We start from the raw sequence: 23,670 nt of genomic DNA on the forward strand, positions 1-23,670 counted from the left end.
TCAGTCCAGTCCATTTCAGTGGTTGTCCACAAACAATTGGCTCATAGGTGCTGCTTTGTCACAGGGTGCAGTGTCATCCTGATACAGTCGTCCTCTCTGAACTGTATTAAGTGCACAAAGCCACGAAATGTTTTCAGATCTTTCCGTATTTAGGTTTTTCTTAAGCACAGTGAGGGGACCTCACCTTAACCATGAAAAAACACCCTCATACACTAACACCACCTTCTCTATACTTAAGTTTCAGCACTACACATGAGGCAGGTCACGCTCTACGAGCTTTCACCAAACCCAAATCCTTCCATTGGACTGCCACAGGGTACATTCCAAATAACACGCTTCCAGTCGTCCGCTGCATCATCTCAAGTGTCCGTTATCAGTGACTACAAAAATGTGTGGATTATGAAGAGCTACCCGACCACTGTATCCCATTCTTTTCAGCTCCTTACAGACAGTCATTGTGCTAGATTAGTGGTTCCAACTTGGTGATAATTATTCTCTGAGGGGTAAAATCAAATTTTCTGAAGGGTAAAAACTAACGATTCAATTCTGTTTCGATAACGAAACTTAATTATTTTCAAAAGATCATTAATATTATCATGATTTCGTAAGACTCTAATATTGATTATATGTTATCACTAATTACTTTTTCTCATTTAGTACCATTAATGTGGTGGAGGTTACAGGTTCCTCACACAGTTCACCCACTATACACATATGTTGTGATTTGTCCCGTACTTCACTGAATGGTAAAAGTGATAAAACAAATGCTACATATCTCACGAAAATGTCTTTTCCAAGTTGTAGATAGTACCTGCAGTAGTCCAGAAATTGCCCCATTACTCGCTTCAAAAGATAAATGAATTAATTGACAGCGAGACACAGCAGTAACTACATAAGGGCTACTATAGTGCTGTACACAGTATTACTATTGTTATTATTATTATTATTATGGCAGTTACACACAAAGCATTACCAATGTTAAGTTGTCTACTTTCTGACAGTTCAGAAGTAAGGAGTTCAGCAACCAAGTGATTTACAAACCTTGTTTGACTTTAAATAGGGTTGCGTGTGTAGGTCAAGCAAGTGCTGCAATGGAGAGGAGTAATCCAGGGGAAGAGAATTTAGTAGCAAGTGTCTAGCCTCAATGTGGGTAGTTAGCTTTATTATCTGAGAAGGAATTGTGGGTAGCACTTGTGATACACCATGAATTGTTTCATCATTCATTCTAACACACACAAACTAAATACCATTCATCTTTCATCATCTTGAAAATAAAAATGTTCCAAGAAAAGGCTCTCATTCTACAGTTTAGTTAGCTGCTAAAGTTGATGATGATGTCGCAAAGAGATGGGGCATCGCAACAAATGGCAGGGGGAGCGGGGTACTAGCTAATGTCTGACTGCACACAGGTGTAATAGTCTAAGAAAGATTGGTAACCGCTGGTCTAGAAGCACTTTATAACACACAAGTAGTTCCCTCCACTGACTGCATACGACTTTCTACAATCACCCTCCACATTGCTAGACAGTCCCTGTCTGTCAATGTAGGAGGCCTGCCTGGTCTTTGTTTAACTGTGGTTGTTTCTCACTTTCCCATTTTTTTAAAATCACATCACCAACAGTCGATCTGGCCAGCTTTAGAAGGGTTGAAATGTCCCTGATGTATTTGTTATTTTAGTAATATCCAATGACCAGTGTACGTTCAAAGCGAGTGAGCCCTCCTGACAGACGCATCCTCCTGTTACTTCTTCTCTGCTGACAACACGATACTCCCTACCTCCTTTCATAATGATGCATTCATCTCTCGTGACATCTAGTGTTCAATTCAGCATTACAATAGTGTGGCCAGGTACTTTTGATCAGATAATCTTCTCAACAAATATTTGTCTGCAGTCATATATTTAAAGGACTTTTCTTTTTGACTCTTTCCATTGCTGTTTCGTGCAAGACGATGGGGCACTTTTTATAACAACCACTCATTATAACTAGTATAGCCCTATAACACTCCCTTGCAGTACTCTCAAAGCAACTTTTATATCTGACAATTTCTTGCCATTAAGAGTGGCATGTTACACTTAACCCTCAAAGACATTTTGAACACAATCACAAAGATGGTTCGCTATTTCGTAAGCTCTTATTTTGTTCATGAAGTGAGAGTGTGGGACTGTACCAAATGCTTTTCAGAACTGAAGGAACATGGAATTAATCTGGGTGTGGTAGCTATGGCCTTCTGGATCTCATGAACATAAGGGGTTGAGTTCATAGAGGAGGTATTCACTGAGCTACAAATGTATTCAATTATTATATGACACATTGATTTTAGTGATGTACAATGTGTCCCAAAAGTACCCCTAACCAAAAGTCACAATAGTACATTGTCTATTGCATTACTTAATTATAAGTGGCACATACCCAGCAGATTTGTATGTGCTCCATCCTGCCTTGCCAGAGACCTAGTGAAGCATCTCAGGAATTTTGCTTCAAAAGACTTCCTCAACGCTTTTTCATAGTTATTGATCAGTCTTGTGCCGATGTTGGGCCACATGGAACTTCATATCCCAATAATGGGTTGTCCGCCATAAAGGTCCAGGCTTCATCGTGGCCATTTCAATAGGATGGGAAATGTTACTGTGCCTTGTCGAATCCAGTGGACTCGAAATCGTTCGTCAAGCTGCTGGAGGTCCTTCCTACCCTAACCACACTTCATTCACGATTCCCTTGTCTTCAAACTGAGATACTAATCACCCTGGCAACGTGTCCAAATAATAATTTCCATTCACATAAACTTCGAAAAAAATGTGGTCCACAGAGGTATTGTGATGATATCCTGGCCCATTTCATAAAATGAGAAGGGTTTCTTCCCAACACTTGGACAATGTGGATTTTCTTTGGATCAGAAAACCACATTATCATGTTGAACGGCGATATATCTCACAGTTATCTCAAAGTAATACACTTGCGCGAGATGTGGCATTTCGAAATTGTGTCAACAAAGCACGGCAGTCGGCAAATCGCTGCTGGATGTCCTTGTTGTCAGACAATTCATTTACAAAAATCCCTCTACATCCATTCATTTTCTAATATTTTTTCATGCGGTTAAGTTTTGTTGATTGCGGTGCTTTAACTTCAGCTCCTCATTTCTGAATGGATTTCGCTGGATACTGCTGAGCTGATAGACTTTCGTCAGCTTCAAAAAGGGAAATCTATACAGCAACTATTTATTTTCCCAACTGTTCAAAGTCAAAAGAGGTATGGGAACTCCTTGGATACTGTTCTTGAGAACGGGTATGTTCTCTCTCTCTCTCTCTCTCTCTCTCTCTCTTTCTCTCTCTTCCCCTCTCAATCTCACGGTACCCTACTTCACCTCAGAGACCTGCGATAACCTGCACTTAGATGGGGAGTCAGTTATTTTGCGTAATCTGTATGTTATTGTTCACGTGTATCGTCTGTCCTGATAGCTTTCCTACATTTCGCGGTTTTAGGTGGTTAACCAAGTAGGAATATATAAGGATTAGTTTCAATGCAATAGGATGCAAAAGAAGAAAGTAAAATTAGAATTATAATTTTTCTTCTCAGCAACATAATAATGATTTCTCACACGAAACAGTTGTGATTGTAGTATGGTTCTGCATCCGACTGTAAGGAGCCTGAAGAATCAAGTAAATGGATGGAATAAAATTTTTAAAAATATATACTTACCTCACATTCATTTCATACTTCGTTGTCGTTGGTTTTTGAAGCACAACTTTGTTTGGAAACGAACTGTTAAAATAATTTCAATATATTCATTTTAAATTTATTTTTAATCATAACTTCTTATATGTAGAAATATAATTACACATTGCTGCCAATTTCAGTGAAGTCCCAAAACTGCAATTAACTTAAATACAAGACATACTTGTCTTTCCTGAAGAGAGTCTAGAAGCCAACTGTTACATCTTGTATGTAAGCTCTTGGAGATTTGAGTGTTTGATAATTTGTCGGTTTTACACGTAAATATTTTCAGTAATAAATATTTTTCTAGACTGGTGTACATAAGCAAGAAATGATGCACTGTTGTTCACATACTTCTAACAAAATACAACCAATTCCCAGAAAAATTTGCTGTTTCGACTGCAATTGGACTCATGCAAACTTTTTTGAGTGAAAATAATGAATGAATGAAATTATACCTTTCAACAGTTTTCGAAATGTTCATAAAGAGGAATGGTGATGCCAATTTACATGAAATTGGCAAACTGTGATCTTTATAATATGCAAGAAAATTACAATTGTAAACAAATTATGGGTAATATAAATTTTAGATACGATATATTAAAGAAATGCAAACAGAGAAATTAGTAATTTTTGTTATCTTGTAGTATTAAAGGTTTTAAATAAGCTGGAATTGTTATCCTATAAATTCCAAATCTATGTAAAAAGTTCTAAACAGTGTAATATAAAAGCATTGTGTTCAGAACAATTATTATTGAAGTACAATAAACTGGGGTTATTTTAGTTCAATTTTTGCTTGTCCCTTTATATGTGGCAAGAAAAAAGGATAGTGGCAGATACGAAATTCCAAATACATTTTTCTAATATTGCCAAAGACTTGAACCATCAATTAAATAACTTAATAAATAAAAAAATCACATCTATAGCTGAGATTCCATAAGAATAAAGCGGGCCAATGTTACCAATACTAAGGGCCACTTTGACCCACCCAGCGATTTGTTCATGAAAAGGTTGTAATATTATGTTGAGGCAAATTAAACTCAATGATTATCTCTAGAGCAGACATTCAGCAGTATAAGGAGTAGAGGTAAGGACAGGGAACATTGAACTTTATTCATAAAATGATAAAAGTGTTGTATAGTACATCAAATGACTACTTAATTTTCAAGAAACACGTTACATTATGGTAACTATTTGCTAAGAGAATATATAATATGTTTACTGTAGAATAAGGATATGAGTCTTATTACACAAATTACTGAGGCTCTGGTACTTAAAAATGGCCTCATTTTGTTAGTAAGTTGGTCCGATAATTCTTATAATATCCTAGCGAGGATGAAAAAGTTTGTCACCTTGTCTGGCCATTTGCAGTAGGACTTTTGTAATAGTTTACTTTAACACCCTCAAAGCTCGATATTACTCGATCTATATACTGAGCAAGCATAAACAAAAGAAAAATTTGGAGTAGGAATTAAAATCCAGGGAGAAGAAATAAAAACTTTGAGGTTTTCCAGAAACATTGTCATTCTGGCGGAGACAGCAAGGGACCTAGAAGAGCAGTTGAACAGAATGAACAGTGTCTTGAAAGGAGGATATCAGATGAACATTAACAAAAGCAAAACGAGGATAATGGAATGTAGCCAAATTAAATCAGGTGATGCTAAGGGAATTACATTAGGAAATGAGACACTTAAAGTAGTAAATGAGTTTTGCCATTTGGAGAGTAAAATAACTGATGATGGTCAAAGCAGAAAGGATATAAAATGTAGACTGGCAATGGCAAGGAAAGCGATTCTGAAAAAAAGAGATTTGTTGACATCGAGTATAGCTTTATGTGTCAGAAAGTCTTTTCTGAAAGTATTTGTATGGAGTGTAGCCATGCATGGACGTGAAACATGGATGATAAATACGAGGGCGGTTCAGAAAGTAACCTCCGATTGGTCACAGTGCGGGTTGTGGGGGGAGTAGCGAAGCCATCTGTGCGTTCACGCACTCAACAGGTCAGTCGGCATCAAGCCGTGGTCGAGTGAACGTCGTACCTGCGCTAGTTTAGTTTTTGTGGCAATTTGAAATGTGTGCTGCAATAGAAAACCCCGCCAAATGTGCAGTGCGTGCTGTCATAAGGTTTTTTACAGCCAAAGGATATTCTGCAGCAGCTATTCATCGTGAGCTTTGTGCCGTGTACGGACCAAGAGTTATGAGTGAAGGAGTTGTCCGTGAATGGGTACGTTTATTTAAAAGTGGACGAGAAAACGTTCATGATGAAGAGAGGAGTGGTAGACCATCATTGGTGACTGACGAACTCGTTCAGACAGTTGATGCAAAAGTTCGTGAAAATCGACGTTTCTCAATGTCAGAGTTGTCTACTGGTTTTCCACAGATTTCTAAGACTCTCTTGTACGAGATAGTGACAGCAAGATTGGGTTACCGTAAGTTCTGTGCACGATGGGTGCCCAAAATTCTTACCGACCACCACAAAACTCAAAGAATGGCCTCTGCATTAGACTTTCTGTCACGTTATGAGGACGAAGGGGAACCATTGTTAAACAGAATCGTGACCGGTGACAAAACCTGGATTAAGTACGTGAACCCAGAGACAAAAGAACAATCAAAGATGTGGGCACATTCAAATTCGCCTACCAAACCAAGAAAAGCCTCGCAAGATTTTTCTGCCAGAAAACTGATGGCAACGGTGTTTTGGGATGCCAAAGGGGTGTTGTTGGTTGAATTCATGGAACGTGGTACGACCATTAATCAAGACGTGTACTGTGAAACAATAAAAAAGTTACGACGTGCTATACAGAACAAACGCCGTGGTATGCTGACTTCCGGTATCGTTTTTTTGCACGATAACGCCCGTCCTCACTCTGCTCGCAGAACAACGGCCCTTCTTGAGTCCTTTAACTGGGACGTTATCAACCATCCGCCTTACAGCCCAGACCTGGCGCCAAGTGATTATCACCTTTTCATGCATTTGAAGAAATGGCTCGGGTCACAGCGGTTTGATGACGACGAAGAGCTCAAAGATGCGGTCACAGGCTGGCTCCAGGCACAAGCGGGTGATTTTTATACAGAAGGAATTTCAAAGCTTGTGAAGAGATACGATAAGTGCCTCAATCGCTATGGAGACTATGTAGAAAAATAGTGCAAAGATGTAGTTGTAAGATGTATATATTAAAATATTTTTATTTAACTTGGTGTATTTTTTTAAATCAACCGGAGGTTACTTTCTGAACGGCCCTCGTAGTTTAGACAAGAAGAGAATAGAAGCTTTCGGAATGTGGTGCTACAGAAGAATGCTGAAGATTAGATGGGTAGATAACATAACTAATGAAGAAGTATTGAACAGAATTGGGGAGAAGAGGAATTTGTGGCGCAAGTTGACTAGAAAAAGGGATTTCTTGGTAGGGAATGTTCTTAGGCATCAAGAGATCACCAATTCAGTTCAAAATGCCCAAATGTGTGTGAAATCTTATGGGACTTAACACCAATTTAGTACTGGACGGCAGTGTGGAGGGTAAAAATCGTAGATGGAGACCAAGAGATGGATATACTGAGTAGAATCAGAAGTATGTATGTTGCAGTAGCTATTTGGAGATGAAGAAGCTTGCACAGGATAGAGTAGCGTGGAGAGCTGCATTAAACCAGTCTCTGGACTGAAGACCTCAACAACAACAAACCCACCTTAGCCCCAGTTCTGGAACATTGTTCTTTATCATATAAATCTGTACCATGTTGACCAACTGTTAATTTCTTTCAACATTTTGTGGTGCTGGACATCATCTTACACATCAGAAAAACTTTCAGAATCACCATCACATTCTAGCACCACTTCATCTTCATTTTGGGGTTAATTTGTGTCGGGCTATAGTAACCCCATATTTTCGAAAAATATACACCATTTTACAAAAGTGTTAAACGTATGACCTACATTGAGTTTCACACAAGTGACAGTGTCTCGCCTTATTACCTAATACTGACGGAATGCAAAATTACACTGACCATATTTTTAACTTAACTGATGTGAGCCCTCCAGGCAGAAGTTATCAGTGTATAAGGGCTGTTAAAATGTTTATAACCATCATTGATTCCAATGCTTCCAACACAATATTACTTCAGGGGATTCACAATCTCCAGGTTGCTCATCGCACACTGCAAATCCATACCGCACTGTTTACTCCATCCTAATCATGTATTTTTAGTGGTAAAAATTTGAAACTTTTTCCGACCAGTAGACCAAAGTTACCAGCAAAGGACCAAAGTAACCCACCCCCTTACGGTATTCAAAGTAAAACGTTATACAGGGTGCCCACATGAAACCTCTCTTATTTCCAAATGCAATTATAAAAATCTATGAGACGTAGACACCTGTAGTTTGTGCTATCATGTACAGTGAGTCAAAAAATTTTATAAAAAAATCAATATATTTTCATATTCGCCCTTTCATAACACGTCAAATGTGTGCACAAGCGTGTCTGGCGTGGTGGAGGCTGTTGCATCCACAATACTTCTGCAGAATCTTCAAGGTCACGTGCAAGCGAGATACGGAGTGAAACTTCCTGGGAGATTAAAACTGTGTGCCCGACCGAGACTCGAACTCGGGACCTTTGCCTTTCGCGGGCAAGTGCTCTACCATCTGAGCTACCGAAACACGACTCACGCCCGGTCCTCACAGCTTTACTTCTGCTAGTATCTCGTCTCCTACCTTCCAAACTTTACAGAAGCTCTTCTGCGAACCTTGCAGAACTAGCACTCCTGAAATATATTGCTTCCCCCTACTTATACCTCTCGAGGAGATCACGAATGTAAAATTAGAGAGATTAGAGCGCGCACGGAGGCTTTCAGACAGTTGTTCTTCCCGCGAACCATACGCGACTGGAACAGGAAAGGGAGGTAATGACAGTTTCACGTAAAGTGCCCTCCGCCACACACCGTTGGGTGGCTTGCGGAGTATAAATGTAGATGTAGAAAGAAAGGATACTGCGGAGACATGGCTTAGCCACAGCCTGGGGGACGTTTCCAGAATGAGATTTTCACTCTGCAGTGGAGTGTGCGCTGATATGAAACTTCCTGGCAGATTAAAACTGTGTGCCCGACCGAGACTCGTACTCGGGACCTTTGCCTTTCGCGGGCAAGTGCTCTACCATCTGAGCTACCGAAGCACGACTCACACCCCCTCCTCACAGCTTTACTTCTGCCAGTACCTCGTCTCCTACCTTCCATACTTTACAGAGGCTCTCCTGCGAACCTAGCAGAACTAGCACTCCTGAAAGGAAGGATATTGCGGAGACATGGCTTAGCCACAGCCTGGGGGACGTTTCCAGAATGAGATGACTGGGTGTTGTTGTGTTGTCTTCATCATCATTACAGTCTGAGTAAGGCAATGGCAAACCACCTCCGCTACGACCTTGCGTAGTCGGTGGTGCAGGTCTCCCGCATCGTTCCCTACGCTCCTTGGAGTATGGGACCTCGTCATCATCAATCGTAGATCAGCCGTCAGTTTCTAAATAAATGGAAGCAAACAGAATGGTAAATGTGAAGAATGAGAGTCATAACACTGAGTTGTTGCAGACAAATAACATCAGTACAAATAATCAGTTTGTATCAGACATCGGGATTTACCCACTAACTAAATATTTGCGTCTAAGACGGCATGATGTTTAGTTCATTTAGAAGTTCAATGTCCCATCTCTGTTGGTACGTTAATTAGTTAGTGCTGCGTCTCTTTTCCATGTTGATAGCTGAAGGAGAAATGTCGTTTCCGCCTGTTGCAGGCCCTCTTCCAGCGGCTCAGCGCAGCTGTCTGTTCAGAACTTGATCAACCCTCAGCTCGTCACGTCTGTGAAGAATGCCATCGCTGGAGCAGCATCGGCAGCTGCGGCTCAGAAGGTACGACTGTGTGTGTCTGTGTGTGTGTTGAATTAGCAGCTGGAGCAATGTAAAACCTCCTCCTGGACATACCACCGTGGCAAAAGCTGAACAACATAGCCCAGTAGACGTCCTCCAGTAATGAGAGAGAAGAATGCATGACTCACCATAGCGAATTACAATAATGAAATGGAAAGTTTATACCATTAACGCCTACCTCGACGGAACGATCCAAACTGATGCTCCATTAGTTCCGGGGCGTGGAATACGTTGATTAATGTTTCATCCTTATTCCTGCACATTTTCTTGGTAGTACACAAAAAAGCCATTTCTACAAATGCAGATACCATGGCAGAACATGCACAGAAAACGAACATGTGTAGCTTATTCTCATCTTGCGGACTTTGATAAAGATCGAATTATTGCAATGACGGAAATGATAGCATTTTACTGACATGTTGGCTGTAGTGTAATGGCTGCAGAATGAGTGGCGATGACGCGGAATCAGGACGACAGTGTGACAAAAACAGTAGGCATTTTGCGTCGTTGATATAATATCGATATATCGATATTTCTCCAATAAACAGTCGATATATATGAGCACCGTCATTACTGTTGATATATCGATATCAAAATGGCAATATCGAGTGACGATATTTTTATTTTATATTATATTTTTCACAGTTTTCGGTAAATATTCGAAATTGTTCTTTTGAAATTGTAATAAAAATAATTTTGCTTTCACTGGGTGAATGAGTTTAACTACTTTTTGAACTTTCATCACGTTCAGTCTTTCTCTTTGTGTGAAGCACGGATGACTCGAAGAAGTCCAATTCCACTTGTGGGCGGCGGTGTGAATGAATAACAAGATATGCTCTGTGTAGAAATAGCACACCAGTTGAGTTAAAAAACAATTTTAACGCAACTAGTGTGCTATTACTTCTCATCGGCATTCTTCAAAAATAGTTACTGTACGTGATGAACAAAAATCTAAATGACAAAGATTTCTCTCTGCGGAGGGCGAGACGTTTGAGGAGAAATGCGGACGCAATCGACGCTCGACGTTACCATCAGAAACTGCAATGTTTAACTTCACTACGCAATTTTGACACTGAGACTGCTAGTCTCCTGGCGTTTGCAGAAATAACAAAATTGGGAGATCGCCATGAAGTGTTCCAGAAAAACGCGATGTGATGAAACTGAACGAAGGACCCATTGGACACCTTTTATTGTGCCATTTACATGCAGTTGCCATTGTTAGCAGAGTGGTTATAGCCAAGAATGAACGTGTGTCGTTTTCCTTTCAATTCTTGCTCTAAGGAGGATAAGCAGTCCGTTTAGCTTGTTGATGTACAGAATATCTAATAAAAAATCAATACTTAAATGTACAACTCTGAAACTGGCAGTGTATTTACAATGTGCAGCCGATATTGTTTTTTTGCCGGTACTTCGATGTTTTGTCCGTCGATGTATCGATAACTGTTGTCGATATGTCGAGTGCCCTTAATGATATCAGATTCCTAATATTTTTAAAAACATCAACAGCCTAAGTAGCCATGAATCATTCCGTAAGGACAACAATACGAAAGTATCATTGGATTGTCTGACTGTTTATGAAGAACAGAAGGATAACATCGGCTGAAAACCGTGCAGGGGTTACAGGCTGTTACAACGATCCTATGGGATCAGATTACTGGAAGCTGGGTGACATCTTGAGCTTGCGTACGTCGTTTACAATAGGCACCATACAACATAGTCAACAGATACTTGCATAGCGTGGAGTAAGAGTCTATTGCGACACTGAGCGGCATTTTGTGGTGATTTTGCGTCCATTTGTGGTCAACAACTACACGACCTTTAATGTCTTGGTGGGATGTCACAGGAAGCAGCAGTTCTTGAGATCTATACTTCTCCAACTTTTGTGATAACTATGTGGGGAACTGCTGGATTTAACAACAGGGCTGAACGCTCGCCAGTGTGTGGCAAAATTTGTAAATCTAGTTATATCCTTCATGATCAGGGTTACAAGTGTGTACAAAAAATGGAACAGGATGTAAGTGCCACAAACTAAAATTTTCAATATTCAAATAAATGTGTCTTAAATATTGGATGATTATATTAATTTTATGAAGAAATACGTGTATATCAAAATACCTCTACAAAACATGAAACAGTTTTTTATGAACATATATAAATGGAACAAAACTTATATGGAAAAAAAGTAAGTGCCATCCTTTCATTTTCTGGAAAACGCTGTAAGTGCCTTACTAAGTTTGTGAAAAGGATGTAAGTCAAGGGTTTATGTTAAAAAAACATGATACGTCCATTGTAGTTTTGAGAACGTTTAATAACTTTACATATAATTTTACTCTTTCAGTGCTAGGCTAACATTAAAAAGGTATAAAATAAAATTTTGGATGGTTTTTTGGAGCAAAGTTTTTTGTCTTCAGTTTCTTCCACTTCTTCTGTCACCGGTAAGTACAAGCCACCTGAAAACCAAAAACTGAATCAGATGTCTAAATTTATTTTGGATGTCTCATCTAGGTAAATAATATTTTGACTTTTTATTCACTTTCGAATTACGTTCTGATACAGTTGATCATTTTCGACTAAATCAATTTTATTTTACAAACACACACACACACACACCTCCAAAGTTATCTGCATTTAGTAATCGAAATAAACTTACAGTGCTGTACTTCTTTCCTCCAAGCAGTCCCATTCCTCATCTTCTTCCTACACATCCACGTTGTATGCCTCTTCATCTTTGTTCTCCAACAGGGCTCTATAGAAGTCCTTGTCTTCTTCTTTCTCTGCATATCATTCCCAAAAGATCATTATTCTTTTCTTGAGAGATTTTGGATTTAAAGTGTATTTTTGGAAGGTCATGAATATCCAGTACATTGTCCAGATTAGCGTCTTTCTTTAAAACATCAACTTCTTTCCAAGTTACCATAACATCACCTTCAAGACCCAAAACTGATGTCACTTTCATTGTGCTAAGATTCTTGTGGGAAATGTGGAAGTATGAAATTTTACTTATAGCCAGATCTTTTGTATTTAGATAGTGTTTAGCAAGGCCTTTAAAATCTATGAAGTCATCAGTATTCATAGATACTACAGTAAAATGTGTTGTCAATTTTCACTTGCAGCTAACACTTGGCATTTATATCTTTAGGTGTTATCACTTTCGCAGCTTTGCGTTTTTTCTCAATCACCCCAAAATCACAGTCACAGCTCATGTAGCTGTGTCTACTTACAAGATATTTCACATCAATTGAACGTTAAATTCTTTTGTGGACTAAATAAATAATAGACATTAACATCATCTGGTTTTTGTTTTGTGCTCCGCAATCACCGCACCATAACAGAAGCCTTTTGCGAGGAAAATGGCCTCCAGTAGAAGCAACTTTGAACAAACAAGAAGCTATTACATTAGCGCCACGGCCTCCAGTCCCTTCATGCCACATACACATGTGTACAGAGCCATTGTCTCCAACATGTATTCCTAGATTGTAGCAAGGTATCCGTCTCCAATAAAACATAGTGCTATGTGTGTGCATTGGAACAAACATAACTTGTTGTAGGTCCATGCATTAGGGTGTATAAGTAGCCGTTGGAAGCTGTGAAGATGTAACATCTTGTTTTGTACACTTATGAGAATTTTCCCATTTTCTGTGATGGAACTCTTGCTGGGCTTTTACTTCCTGTTTTACCTTTTCGCTGGTCATAGATTGCAACTTTGCCTTCAAAAAGTCACACTTTTTACATGTCAACTGCAAGAACTTTAAATTTCAGGTTTGGAAAATATTGTTTTAACACTTTTGCATAAAACTATATGTAACATCACTTGCAGGATTTCGTTTTTTAAGAGCCATGTACATTCGGTGTTTATATAGATCAGGTGACAAAAACTCATTACTTTATTTTTTTCGGCTGTAGTGACTATCGTATCTGGGGAATGATTTTATATGATATCTTACAAGATTTCGATCATCTTCAGTAATTTTAAACTTATGTGCATTTGATGCAGGTGTTTCCCCTCTTTTGCCCTCAAAAACCAAGCAACCTGATTTCTTTTTTGTTTGTAAAACAATCAATTTCCTTTCGGATGTAGAAAAAATTTATTGCAAGGTTTTTTTGCACACTTGTACATTTTTCCTTCTACCATCAGGGATGTTATAAGCAAAAGTACAAGTCCGCCTACTCTCTGCTGCACTTTCGTACGTTCTATGACGTCTGCGACCAATAGGCAACATACGTATATGATTAAACAAATATGTTCCTTGGCTTTCTTCATCAACTTCATAAAACTCCAAAAACAATAGCTGTTTTTGTTCACTGCTTATGTTTTTATGCTTTTACTTTCAGGAGCAGCTTGACTGTTCTGCTGGTGGTTTTTTTTGCAGGTATCTCTTTCTCATGACTGTTAATGTGCAGCTGGCCCTTTTCTCTTGCTTCGCGTCTCTTACGAACAGTCACCTTCCTCCTAACAGGCTTTTCCATTTGCTGGTTGGTACACTAAACATAGAACTGAAGAACACTCTGAAACACACACGTGAAACGACCGAAATCACTGCCTTGTCAATCTACTGTTACCAACTAAAGCAACTATGTAGCTGAGGCACATACATCATGGCGATGGCACTCACATCCCTTCCCATCTCAGACCCGCTGGTGCTTGCACAGTGCTGCTATCTTTGAACTGCTCTTGATATTAGTAGGAATTTTTCTGGCACTTGCAATCTTTCTCGTTTCATTACGCTTGGCTTTTCACTATAAAAGTATTTTTTTTAATTTTGGCATTTATATCCTTTTCTATTTTTTGTACTCAAGTGACATATTGCAGCAGGATAACACAGCACCTCAGGCTACAGTTTCAAGCAGAAACGTCTCGAGGAACTTGTGGATCGTTGACTGGCCGGCCTGGTCCCTTGATTTGTGACCCATAGAGTCTGGGATGCAATGGGACGACGAATACTTTTGCACCAGCTTGCAACCAACAGTCTTCATGAACTGATACCACATCTGTTTCAGGCTGCTAAGAAATTCCTTCAGATGATATTGTGAAACTTTTTACTTCCATGCCACATTGAATACAGAAATATTTTGAGATGGGCTCACAGAATGTATTAGATCATTGAATGGCATATTAAGTACTTTTAGATTTTATGGTGCACACTGACTTTATTAGCTCGATATTTACATACGACGAGTCTCCTTTCGGCAGTCTGCCGTTTTAAAGTAAGCCTGCAACATAGAATATATAGAATTTTTATGTAAGATGACAGAAATATAAGTTTGATGCCTTATGTCTATTTTGGTAGACACTTTTTAATATTTACGTTTTAGGTGTCACAATCTAGTGGCTTGGAGTGTCTGTTGAAATTTATTCTGAGTTTCTGTTGCTGATGGAGATTGTCAGAACCTCATGTATTGTGTACACTTTTTTATTTGTACTGTAGCTCGTTTGATAGCAAAATTCACTCCAGTCGTCCAGTGACGCTATATGATTACAATGAATTTAGAATTCATATTCGTCATATTCGCGGAAGTTCAATGATAATAACTACATACAAAGATCGTGTTATTCTCTGTTTTCATGTACTGTGCAAATATAATTTTTGTTGAGAGTACATTATACCCACAGTCTGTTATTCTTCCATCACTACGTTTATGGGCGACACATCTTCGTCGTGGTCGTGTTTACTGGTTAACGTCTGAAGCGTATTTGGTAGCCAAGTTAAATACGACGTCTGGAAAACAGTTGACACAGTTGCTGATTCAGTCAGCACAATCGTTATTTCTCTTCACTTAAACATTACAGATGGACAACTTGATGTTCAACTTAATCTTCTCTTTCTCTGCACAATAAGTCCATATTTACCGGATATTCTGAAAAAATGCCTAACTTGATAACTTAAGCACGTTTCAAAACCGTTTGCGTTTGCAAGGAAACGAAAATCGATAGCCTAAATGGAAAACCGCAACTAGAAGCTGACTTCCAGAATCGACTTTGAAGTGTCTACACGATCAGCCAGAAGCGATATTAGGAAATCGGTGCACGAAATCTGGTTTTGAGAGTCCCATGTAAACGTGGTGCATAAGAGGTCCACTGTCGTGATTTATTTCTTGACATCGTGAGGCGCTCGAATTTATCCTACAAAGTTTTCTAAATATTGCTTGTGCTTTAACTCCGTTTTCTCATTAAGAATTTTGTCTGGAAATGTTTCTGTGTGGACTTTTAAGTTCGAGTTATTCCAAAATGTTCATTGTGGCTCCTTTGGGTACAGGGGTATAGAGGAATGTTCGATACGAATCGCCGGGTTTGACCAATAACATAGGAAACATGCGACACTGTGTAGAATTTTCATTGCGTTTTCTGTTTATCTTTTTCGTTTTCCGTCGTTCCTCAGTTGCTTAAAAAATCATGGAGGTTTGTTCTGTCTACGCAACTAATGGGAGGCAGTTTTTTTGCCACACGCGTGTCGCTTCTTTTATTTGTGAAGCATCTTCAGTGGCGATTTACGTTGTTGTTAGTCCATATTAGTACATATGTGTGATCATGGAGATGTGTTCATTCGGCCCTCACTCACCAGGTGACCGATTTCCGGCGTTTTTCCACTCACATTTATTGTAAAACGTCACTTTCACCTTTCGTTAACCGAATGAACACTTCTCCAGAATCACACATATGGAAAAATGGAAATGAGCGTTTGGCGTCATCGGCCGGGAGGCACCTTACGGGGCAGGTCTTATTGCATTCGACGCGACATTGGGCGACCTGTGCGCCGGATGGGGATGAAATGATGATGAAGACAACACAACATCCATTCCTTGAGTGGAGGAAATCCCCAACCCAGCCGGGAATCAAACCCGGGCCCCTGAGGATGGCTGTCCGTCACGCTGACCATTTTTTTTTCTTTGTATTTGGTCGTTGCGGACGTCACATGACAACCGTTAAAGTTCGTTTGTTGATCCTTCCACTCAATTTTTTACTACAGAGGCCAACCAGCTCTCTGACCGAACACGCTGAGCTACCGTGCCAGTTACCATTCAGCTCTCAGGGAGGACAGGATCACACAAATGTGGACTAACAACACTGGAAATCGCCACTGAAGATGCTTCACAAATAAAAGAAGCGAAACATGCGTGGCAAAAAACAAATTGCCTTTCATTTAGTTGCATAGACAGAACATGCCTCCATGAATGTTCTGTTTGTTCTGCTTTTACGGTTGCATAAGTGTATGTAGAATGTGCGTGGATGACGTTCAGAAATTCGCGTGTGCTCCTTAAATGTACACTCCTGGAAATGGAAAAAAGAACGCATTGACACCGGTGTGTCAGACCCACCATACTTGCTCCGGACACTGCGAGAGGGCTGTACAAGCAATGATCACACGCACGGCACAGCGGACACACCAGGAGCCGCGGTGTTGGCCGTCGAATGGCGCTAGCTGCGCAGCATTTGTGCACCGCCGCCGTCAGTGTCAGCCAGTTTGCCGTGGCATACGGAGCTCCATCGCAGTCTTTAACACTGGTAGCATGCCGCGACAGCGTGGACGTGAACCGTATGTGCAGTTGACGGACTTTGAGCGAGGGCGTATAGTGGGCATGCGGGAGGCCGGGTGGACGTACCGCCGAATTGCTCAACACGTGGGGCGTGAGGTCTCCACAGTACATCGATGTTGTCGCCAGTGGTCGGCGGAAGGTGCACGTGCCCGTCGACCTGGGACCGGACCGCAGCGACGCACGGATGCACGCCAAGACCGTAGGATCCTACGCAGTGCCGTAGGGGACCGCACCGCCAGCAAATTAGGGACACTGTTGCTCCTGGGGTATCGGCGAGGACCACTCGCAACCGTCTCCATGAAGCTGGGCTACGGTCCCGCACACCGTTAGGCCGTCTTCCGCTCACGCCCCATCATCGTGCAGCCCGCCTCCAGTGGTGTCGCGACAGGCGTGAATGGAGGGACGAATGGAGACGTGTCTTCTTCAGCGATGAGAGTCGCTTCTGCCTTGGTGCCAATGATGGTCGTATGCGTGTTTGGCGCCGTGCAGGTGAGCGCCACAATCAGGACTGCATACGACCGAGGCACACAGGGCCAACACCCGGCATCATGGTGTGGGGAGCGATCTCCTACACTGGCCGTACACCACTGGTGATCGTCGAGGGGACACTGAATAGTGCACGGTACATCCAAACCGTCATCGAACCCATCGTTCTACCATTCCTAGACCGGCAAGGGAACTTGCTGTTCCAACAGGACAATGCACGTCCGCATGTATCCCGTGCCACCCAACGTGCTCTAGAAGGTGTAAGTCAACTACCCTGGCCAGCAAGGTCTCCGGATCTGTCCCCCATTGAGCATGTTTGGGACTGGATGAAGCGTCGTCTCACGCGGTCTGCACGTCCAGCACGAATGCTGGTCCAACTGAGGCGCCAGGTGGAAATGGCACGGCAAGCCGTTCCACAGGACTACATCCAGCATCTCTACAATCGCCTCCATGGGAGAATAGCAGCCTGCATTGCTGCGAAAGGTGGATATACACTGTACTAGTGCCGACATTGTGCATGCTCTGTTGCCTGTGTCTATGTCCCTGTGGTTCTGTCAGTGTGATCATGTGATGTATCTGACCCCAGGAATGTGTCAATAAAGTTTCCCCTTCCTGGGACAATCAATTCACGGTGTTCTTATTTCAATTTCCAGGAGTGTAGTTGAGAAGTTCCTCCAGTGTAAAATTGGTTATAATAATTGCATCAGATTTTTAAAATTCCTGAGTTTGGGAAAATTAGGATTTTTGTTTTTCTTGATTGTATCTTTGTTTGTAAAGTGTTGCCCATACGTAACGCTACTTTCGTCTTTGTCTCTTAAAATATTTTTGTGTGAATAATGAGGTGAAAGGAAACGGGATGGGAAAGAGATAGGAAGGAAATAAAGAATTCCAGCTGCGAATAACATTACAGCAATGGGATGGCGAGAATTGAAAAGCTGTGGCTGGCCTGGGTGGCCGAGCGGTTCTAGGCGCTACAGTTTGGAACCGCGCTACTGTTCCAGTCGCTGGTTCGAGTCCTGCCTCAGGCATGGATGTGTGTGATGTCCTTAGGTTAGTTAGGTTTAAGTAGTTCTAAGTTCTAGGGGACTGATGACCTCAGAAGTTAAATCCAGTTTCGAGTACTGGTAGAACACTCTACCAGTACTAGAAACTGGATGCTCCGCTTTTCTAAAAGTGTTGCCGTAACCGCCTCGCCCATACAGACTGGCTTACCGTCTGACCTATGTTATCAACATCTCTCTCGCTGCACTACGACACTTTAACCCCTCCTCATAGGCTTCTGATTCCCGAAGGAGTCTGGGCGTTGATTGTGCATCTGCACTGAAACTTTTTCAAAAAAAAAAAAAAATGCTTCAAATGGCTCTGAGCACTATGGGACTTAACATCTGAGGTCATCAGTCCCCTAGAACTTAGAACTACCTAAACCTAACCAACCTAAGGACACCACACACATCCATGCCCGAAGCAGGATTCGAACCTGCGACAGTAGCAGTCGCGCGGTTCCAGACTGAAGCACCTAGAACCGCTCGGCCACACCGACCGGCAACACTTTTTCATTAAACACCCATCACACCTGTAGAATTATACGTATGAATAGTGTCTGATCCATTGAATATGTTCAGCATTTGCGATGAAGCAGATATGGCATATAGTTGAACAATTGGGTGAAAGGAATGGAAAGGAAATTGGATGGAAAAGAGATAAGAAAGAAATAATAACTTCCAGCCGCACAGGACTTTGAGGCTGTGCAATGGTGAGAGTTGAAAATTTGTGCCGGACCAGTACTTGAACCGTGATGCACCGCTTCTCCAGAACTGCCTTAACCACCTCAGCGAGAAAAACAGGAAGCAAGGCAGAGAGTGATAACGGATCCATTTACAGAGGTAGATATGGACCAACGACACGAACTATTCTCCACCTTGGCAGCTACCGGTAACAGCGAAATGCGATTGGCATCCCTTCACTCGCCTGTGTTTAATGTGTTTCATTGTTGTATGTTACTTACTGTTCAGTGCTGTATTGAGTAGAACGTTGTGTCACAGTTTTCGAATTTCGAGATGGCAGAGTTAGAGGAGCAACGCGTCTGCGGTAAATTTTGCGTGAACGGTGATGAGTGCTTAGGCCGCACTCAGTGTTACCAATGGTTCACGCGGTTTAAATATGGCTGGACGGAAGTTACACTCGTTCGAAATGCCCATCGACATCTATCGACCACGCTCATGTCTGGGACGTCAACAAAATTGTGCTTGTCATTCAAAGACCGACTATCCGTTTTGCATCGTCTCGTCATCACTTCTACCATGAGAAGCAAGGAGAGGATGTTGATTGGTGGCCGGTATCCTCCTCTATAACACAAACTGCACGCATGTGTTAACAGGGTTCTTTGTTAATGAGAATAAGAAAGCTACTTAACTCAAGATACTCCAGGTGTAGTGATACAAGCTCTCTGTAATAGTCCACGTTAGCCTCACTGCTGATCAAGTACACCAAGTCTCGCTATGTGCACTATTCTGGCCACTAGGTACTGACTGGCTCTAAACTGGAGGCTGAGCAACTGCGTGTGCGACTCCGATTGCGCTGTGACTGATGATTCGACTCGTTGATTGATTGATTGATTTATTGATCCATTTTCATCTACAGCTGCAAAATGTGCAAGAGATATTTGGATTTTTTTGTTAATATTAACAGTTTTACATATAATATACCTTTGTACATAATAACACACATTAATATATCAATTAATGATGGATACTTAAATAAATGTTGTTACGCTATATACAGAGAGATAAAATACAAATGTTCTTCTGAATGAGACTACAGTGGGTAAACACACAAAAATTTAGTTTTGTAGGTATTCATTTACTGTATAAAAGCAGTGATCAACCTAGTACAACTTCAATTTTGATTTGAAGTGACCAATGTTTTGTATGCGTTTAATGGTATCTGGTAAGGCATTGTATAGTTTGATAGTAGGATGAATAAGGCTGTTTTGAAACAACGTTGTGTTGGTACTTTGAACATGTACATCCAATTTTTGTCTTGTATCATAGCTGTGTATTGTGTAATTTTGAGTGATGAATGGTCTTTTTGTATGTAAGTTTTGCTTTAAATAGATTATATTTTCAGGTATATATATGCAAGGAAGTGGCAGGATCATCCTTTTTTGAAACAATGGTCTACATGATTTGCGATTATCTACCCCTTCCATTATTCTTATAATTTTTTTTTAAATTTTGAATGTTTTGATGGCATCTCCAGAATTTCCCCAGAACATAATCCCATACCGGAGGTGACAGTGTACAACTGCATAATACATACACTGAAGGGTGTTGTAGCTGGTACAATTTTTTAATGTACACAGCACAAAGCAAGAAGTACTTAATTTTTTTGTTCATTTGCTCAATATGTGCTTTCCATTTCAAGTTGTCTTGTAGATGAAGTCCAAAAAATTTGGTACAGGCTGTTTTGGCAATTGTCTGTCCGTATAGCTCTAGATTGGGTGATACCAGATTTTTTGTTTGTGCTGTGTGTATATCCATAGCTACAGTTTTTACAGTGTTTATTATTAAGTCATTGTCATCAAAGTAACATGTTAGCCTGTCAGTGGCTTCTTTTATGTTTTTTACAAGAGTTTCTTCTGAGTTTCCTGTAATTAGAACACTCGTATCATCAGCAAATTGAAATATTTTACTGCTGTCATTGCTTATGTTTAGGTCATTTACATAGAGTAACAACAGAAAAGGAGTCGTTACTGATCCTTGTGGCACTTGACTCACTGGATGACTGACTGGCCGGACCCTCCGATCTGCGGCAGCGATCTAAATACTGGCAGACAAGAGGGCGTTGGTAGCGCGTTTCTTGAGAGTCTGTATTTGGGCTCTATCGGTCTTCTCGCAACCTCTTTGCCACTTGGTGTGCTGGCGACAGCTTACGCCAGCACATTCCTCCCTCCTGAAATGCCGCACCACTGTCGTGTAGTGAGACAGCAAACAACAATGGGGAGGGAGGCCAGATGCTGGACGTAGAGATGAACTGGCAACCATGGCTGTGGAGGACGGCGTACTGCCGACGGTACCTCGCCATTTGGCTTGCGATGGAACAGGAACATCCTCGAGAAGACTGCTGCCAGGGCACACATCCAGGCCTGAGGGGACGTCGTGGGGCGATGACAGTGACGGCGGTGGCGGGTCCGAGTCCATCGGGTCTGCGAGCGGGGATGGTGGGGGTGAGGGCACATCGCCCATCCACTCGTCCTGGTATGCTCTCATGGTCGCTTGGTCCCATGAGGCCGTGTATCTGGGGGAAGAAAAAGCAGTAGAATCACGTGGCCAAGGCATGTGCGAATTTGGTTCCAGTGGTGACGATGCAAACCATTAGGACCTGCAATCAAATACACAGAAGAGCCAATGCATTCTTGGATCACGCCTCTTTCCCGGCATGCGTGGTTGCCACGAACCGTGAAAAGAACGAGGTCGTGCAGTGCAAAAAGATTCTTGCCGACCATTGGCGGCGCCAGAAGCTGTGGTAGGTGTAGCAAGTGAAGCAGCGTCTAATGGTGGTGACCGCGCAGAAGTTCCGCCAGTGATGGTCTGTCTCGCGGGTGGGAGCGATATAAGGTGAGAAAGAGTTGCAGCGCCTTGTCCCGTGTGTGAATGGCGCAAAGCTTGGCCATATATTGCTTAAAAGTGTGTACGAAGCAGTCTGATTCTCCTTTGGACTGCGGGTGAAATGACGGAGCACTTGTTAGATGATGAATGCCATTTCGTTCACAAAACTGTTCAAAGCCATGTGAACTGAATTGTGGTCCATTGTCTGACACAAGTAGTTATGGCAAACCTTCTATGCCAAATATGGAGGACAATGCGTGAATGGTGCTGCGTGACGTGTTAGAAGCCATGTTGTTGTTGTTTTTGTTGCTGTGGTCTTCAGTCCTGAGACTGGCTTCATGCAGCTCTCCATGCTACTCTATCCTGTGCAAGCTTCTTCATCTCCCAGTACCTACTGCAACCTACATCCTTCTGAATCTGCTTATTCATCTCTTGGTCTCCCTCTACGATTTTTACCCTCCACGCTGCCCTCCAATACTAAATTGGCGATCTCTTGATGCCTCAGAACATGTCCTTCCAACCGATCCCTTCTTCTAGTCAAGTTGTGCCACAAACGTCTCCCCAATACTATTCAATACTTCCTCATTAGTTATGTAATCTACCCATCTAATCTTCAGCATTATTCTGTAGCATCGCATTTCAATGCAATAAAATTTGAGGCCTGTGCAATTTTTCTGTAGTGGAAGGGAAAATATTTCAGTAATTCAGAGTCTTGCGCATCGATTTGGTAATAAAATGTAGCACTTGCATCAAAATCAAATTTTAGGACAATCGGAAGGCGAGATAGGGCGTCTGCATTGCCATGCTTCGCCGTAGACCTGTACACAATTTCATGCTGGTACTGCTAAACCAACAATGCCCAATGTTGCAATTTTTGAGCAGTGCGTTTAGGAATCGGCTTTCAAGGATGAAACAAGCACTGCAAAGGCTTGTGATCTCTCACTAAATAGAACTTGCGACCGTACAAATAGTGATGGAATTTTGTCACACCATACACAATAGCGAGAACCTTTTTTTTCAATTTGAGAGTAAACGCACTGAGTCTGAGTTAACAACTTTGAGGCAAAAGCAATAGGTCTGTCTTGAGCATCAATTCCGTGCGAAAGTACAGCGCTGTTTCCATGGGAAGAAGCGACGACTTGCAAAACTACCAGCATGGCAGGGTCAAAATACACCAAACATCTGTCACTAAGCAAAGTATTTTTGAGTTCCTGCAAGGCGTCGTAACAGTCTTTAGACCACACAAAGGGTACATTTTGGGATACAATGGAGCCGCGGTCTGAGCAGCATTCGGTACGAACCAAATATAGTGTGTCATCTTACCTAGTACTGACTGCAGTTCAGACACATTGCGAGGAACAGGCAGGTCACGGATTGCAAGCGAATGAGACCTGAGGGGCGCACATCATGACTGTTTATCACAT

At 41.5% G+C, this 23,670-nt stretch overlaps 1 protein-coding gene across 1 annotated transcript in view; it reads left to right on the forward strand.

The window, feature by feature from the left end:
* The window catches only part of LOC124551215 (probable H/ACA ribonucleoprotein complex subunit 1), a 47,425-nt gene that overhangs the window by 3,601 nt on the left and 20,154 nt on the right, over positions 1-23,670 (forward strand). Inside the window, exon 2 of the mRNA XM_047126205.1 lies at positions 9,488-9,602. Within this exon, the coding sequence (XP_046982161.1) occupies positions 9,488-9,602 (115 nt within the window). The remainder of the gene's footprint in view (positions 1-9,487; positions 9,603-23,670) is intronic.

This window comes from Schistocerca americana, chromosome 9 (genome assembly GCF_021461395.2).
Source record: "Schistocerca americana isolate TAMUIC-IGC-003095 chromosome 9, iqSchAmer2.1, whole genome shotgun sequence".
Lineage (NCBI taxonomy): Eukaryota > Metazoa > Arthropoda > Insecta > Orthoptera > Acrididae > Schistocerca > Schistocerca americana.